This window comes from Perognathus longimembris, chromosome 23 (genome assembly GCF_023159225.1).
Source record: "Perognathus longimembris pacificus isolate PPM17 chromosome 23, ASM2315922v1, whole genome shotgun sequence".
NCBI lineage: Eukaryota > Metazoa > Chordata > Mammalia > Rodentia > Heteromyidae > Perognathus > Perognathus longimembris.
Window position 1 is genome coordinate 35,436,620 of NC_063183.1, and position 4,334 is coordinate 35,440,953.

The following is a 4,334-nucleotide window of genomic DNA, read 5'->3' on the forward strand; positions in this document are numbered from 1 at the left end:
GCGTCCCCGACCCCGGCTCGGCCGCGCCGCCCGCCCGCCCGCCCGCCCGCCCGCCCGGCGCGCAGTGCAGTGCGGTCCCCGCGCCGGTGACGCAGGCGGAGACTACTTAAGGGCGGATTAGAGGCGGCGGCGGCGAGGCGAGTCCCGGCCAGGCAGGCGGCGGTGCGGCGCGGCGCGGTGCGGTGCGGTGCGGTGCGCGCGCGGGGCCAGGCGCGCCAGGCGGCAGGCGGGGGCGGCGCCCGGGCGCGGGTCTGCGGTCCTCGGGCTCCGGGTCCTCCGGTGCCCGGCCTCCCGGGGGGTCCCCGGTCCCCGCGGACTGCGGGCTGCGCGGACCCGCGCGCCCCGCCCCTCTCCCGCGCCGCGCCGCGCTCGCCCCGCGCCGGACCCCGCGCCCCCCGCGCCCCCCGCCCGGCCGCCCGCGCGCCCCCCGCGCCCCCCCAGCGCCGGGGCCGCTCCCCACCTCCTCGGAAGCGCGGCCCCCGCGCGGGGGGCGGCGTCCTCACTTCGGGGGGCCCTTCGCTCCCCGCCCGGAGGTGCGGCCCGGGGAGGGGCCGCGCGCGGGAGCCGGCGGCCGGGGACGGCCCAGCCTTTGTCTGCTACCTCCGGATGCCCAGCGATGGGGGAATGGACCATCCTGGAGCGGCTGCTGGAGGCCGCGGTGCAGCAGCACTCCACCATGATCGGGAGGTAAGGGCGGCGGGGGGCCCCGCGCCGGCCCCGACGGGGACCCGGGGACCCGGGGCCCCAGCCCGCCGCGCCCGCCGCCTCCCCCCCCCCCCCCCCGCGCCCGCGCGCCCTCCGCCCGCCCGCCCGCCCGGGGTCCCGCGACGCCCCCTCCCGGGCGCTGCCCGGCACCGGGGCGGACAGGGGAGTTGGCGTCTCCCGCACTGGAAAGGCGCTGCTGGCCGGGCCTCGGTCCCCCCCCCCACCCCGGAGTCAGAGCCAATCTCCATCCGATTCCCTAAATAGAATTCACAGAGACGGCAGAACTGCCTCTGGCCGGAGGAGGACAAACAGGGAGATGGATCCGCTCTGCAGAGCAGATGCACCATCGCTCGGCCAATATTTACCGAGCTCCGCCGATTTGTCAGGATTGACCGCGTCAGGGGTCTGCACCGCGCGCGCGCAGTGGGCATTTTCCTAAGCCGGTCTCTGTCTGCACAATATAGTCGTGTGTGTGTACGTATTCCTGTATGCACACACACGGGTGCACGCCCAGAGCTACGTTTCCATAAAGCAGTAAATCAGCAGGAAGGATCGGTGTAACTATGGAGAATGGGCTTCGTGTACACGGCCTGTAACCCCAGGCCCGCCGCCCTCCGGGTAGACCTCGAAGCACGCATATCCGTGCGCATTTGACGTGTGCAACGCCCAGGTGTGCAACGCCGAGAGTGCCCGAGGGCCGTCCACCCCGCGCACCGACGAGCCCTGGCGCGGCGGAGAGCCCGGCCCTGGCGCACGGAGTCGTGTCTGTCTACCCGGGGTCCCTGCGCCCAGCACGCAGATGGGGAAGAGTCGAATGTGTTCCATAGATCCCCAGTTCAGCACCACCGGGGGAGGACAGCTCCCGGGGGAAGGACCGGTGCGCCTGGAACCGCGCAGGGTGGAGCCGGGTCCCCTCCTGGAGCAGAGGAAGGGAGAGCCGGGTTCCCCCCTGGAGCAGGGGAGGGTGGAGCCGGGTCCCCTCCTGGAGCAGAGGAAGGGAGAGCCGGGTTCCCCCCTGGAGCAGGGGAGGGTGGAGCCGGGTCCCCTCCTGGAGCAGAGGAAGGGAGAGCCGGGTTCCCCCCTGGAGCAGGGGAGGGTGGAGCCGGGTCCCCTCTTGGAGCAGGGGACGGTAGAGCCGGGTCCCCTCCAGGAGCAGGGGAGGGGAGAGCCGGGTCCCCTCCTGGAGCAGGGCAGGGTGGAGCCGGATACCCTCTTGGAGCAGGGGACGGTAGAGCTGGGTCCCCCACTGGAGCTGGACAGGGGAGAGCCGGGGTCCCCTCCAGGAGCAGGGGAGGGGAGAGCCGGGTCCCCTCCTGGAGCAGGGGAGGGTGGAGCCGGGTCCCCTCTTGGAGCAGGGGACGGTAGAGCTGGGTCCCCCGCTGGAGCTGGACAGGGGAGAGCCGGGGTCCCCTCCAGGAGCAGGGGAGGGGAGAGCCGGGTCCCCTCCTGGAGCAGGGGAGGGTAGAGCTGAGTCCCCTCCTGGAGCAGGGGAGGGTGGAGCCGGGTCCCCTCCGGGAGCAGGGGAGGGTGGAGCCGGGTCCCCTCTTGGAGCAGGGGACGGTAGAGCTGGGTCCCCCGCTGGAGCTGGACAGGGGAGAGCCGGGTCCCCTCCAGGAGCAGGGGAGGGGAGAGCTGGGTCCCCTCCAGGAGCAGGGGAGGGGAGAGCCGGGTCCTCTCCTGGAGCTGGGTGGAACCATGTCCCCTCCAGGAGCAGGGGAGGGGAGAGCCGGGTCCCCTCCAGGAGCAGGGGAGGGGATAGCCAGGTCCCCTCCAGGAGCAGGGTGGAACCATGGCCCCTCCAGGAGCAGGGGAGGGGAGAGCCAGGTCCCCTCCAGGAGCAGGGGAGGGGATAGCCGGGTCCCCTCCAGGAGCAGGGTGGAACCATGTCCCCTCCAGGAGCAGGGCAGGGGAGAGCCGGGTCCCCTCCAGGAGCAGGGTGGCGCCGGGTCCCCTCCGGGAGCACAGCGGGCGGCCGGTCCCAGGCGCAGCCGGTGAGCTCCTCTCTCCCCCGGCCCCCTGCGCAGGATCCTGCTGACGGTGGTGGTGATCTTCCGGATCCTCATCGTGGCCATCGTGGGGGAGACGGTGTACGATGACGAGCAGACCATGTTCGTCTGCAACACCCTGCAGCCCGGCTGCAACCAGGCCTGCTACGACCGCGCCTTCCCCATCTCGCACATCCGCTACTGGGTGTTCCAGATCATCATGGTGTGCACGCCCAGCCTCTGCTTCATCACCTACTCCGTGCACCAGGCGGCCAAGCAGCGCGAGCGCCGCTACTCCACCGTCTTCCTGGCCTTGGACAGGGACCCGCCCGAGCCCATGGCGGGCCCCGGGGGCGCGGGCGGCGGCGGCGGGGCGGGCAAGCGGGAGGACAAGAAGCTGCAGAACGCCATCGTCAACGGGGTGCTGCAGAACGCGGAGCCCGCGGGCAAGGAGGGCGAGCCCGACTGCCTGGAGGTCAAGGAGCTGAGCCCGCACCCGTCGGGGCTGCGCACCGCCGCGCGCTCCAAGCTGCGGCGGCAGGAGGGCATCTCCCGCTTCTACATCATCCAGGTGGTGTTCCGCAACGCGCTGGAGATCGGCTTCCTGGTGGGCCAGTACTTCCTCTACGGCTTCAGCGTCCCGGGCCTGTACGAGTGCAGCCGCTACCCGTGCATCAAGGAGGTGGAGTGCTACGTGTCCCGCCCCACCGAGAAGACCGTGTTCCTGGTGTTCATGTTCGCCGTGAGCGGCATCTGCGTGGTGCTCAACCTGGCCGAGCTCAACCACCTGGGCTGGCGCAAGATCAAGCTGGCCGTGCGCGGGGCGCAGGCCAAGAGGAAGTCGGTCTACGAGATCCGCAACAAGGACCTGCCCCGCGTCAGCGTCCCCAACTTTGGCAGGACTCAGTCCAGTGACTCTGCCTACGTGTAAACGGGGCAGGTGGGGGTGACAGGCCCCCCTCGCCCCCGGCCCGGCACTCAGGCGACTCTCGCCAGTCAGGCCCGTGGGAGGAGAGGACCTGGGGTGGACAGGAGAAGAAAGAAGGGCGCGTCGGAGCCGTCTCCACGCGTGGCCTGGCGCCCCCCGGAGGGGCCGGCGGGCGGGCGGGCGGGCGGGCGGCCCGAGCTGGACTCCTCTCGGCGCTTCCTGACCCGGGCCAACCACGGAGCTGCTCACCGCTGTGCTGGACTCTGTCCGCTCCGCTCAGTGGCTTGAGCCCAACACTTCATCCACAGAGACCTTGTGACCTGTTGGAACACATCCCTGGACCCTCGGCTGCACGACAAACATCCTGGAGGGTCCTTCCTGTGCCCCCCCCCCACTGACCCCATCAGCATGCCCCTCTTCCTCAACCCAGGATAGCATGCCAGCTTTTGTTCTGAACCTGGCCTTACCGTAGGGCTGATCTGCAGGCTAGAGGTAACGACGTGGGGTACAAAAATAAAGACTTGGCCCCGGTGAAGGTTTGCATTAGAGAGGAGCCCCATCTGACCGGCTCTTAGTCATTATGAAAACCTTAGGAATGTCTCCACATTTCCATTTTCTAATTCAACCTGCACTGGTGCTCTTTATTAGGGTGGGGGTCGGGTGGGCGGGAGGGAATCGTAATATGCAACTACAACACTCATGTTCATGGTCGTGGC

The 4,334-nt window shown here is 70.5% G+C and overlaps 1 protein-coding gene across 1 annotated transcript; it reads left to right on the forward strand.

Moving 5' to 3' along the window:
* The first annotated feature begins 616 nt into the window (after window positions 1-616).
* Gjd2 (gap junction protein delta 2) lies at window positions 617-3,621 on the forward strand. Its single transcript, XM_048332779.1, has 2 exons — window positions 617-687; window positions 2,730-3,621. The coding sequence occupies exons 1-2, from the start codon at window positions 617-619 to the stop codon at window positions 3,619-3,621; spliced, it is 963 nt and encodes a 320-aa protein (XP_048188736.1).
* Window positions 3,622-4,334: the final 713 nt, after the last annotated feature.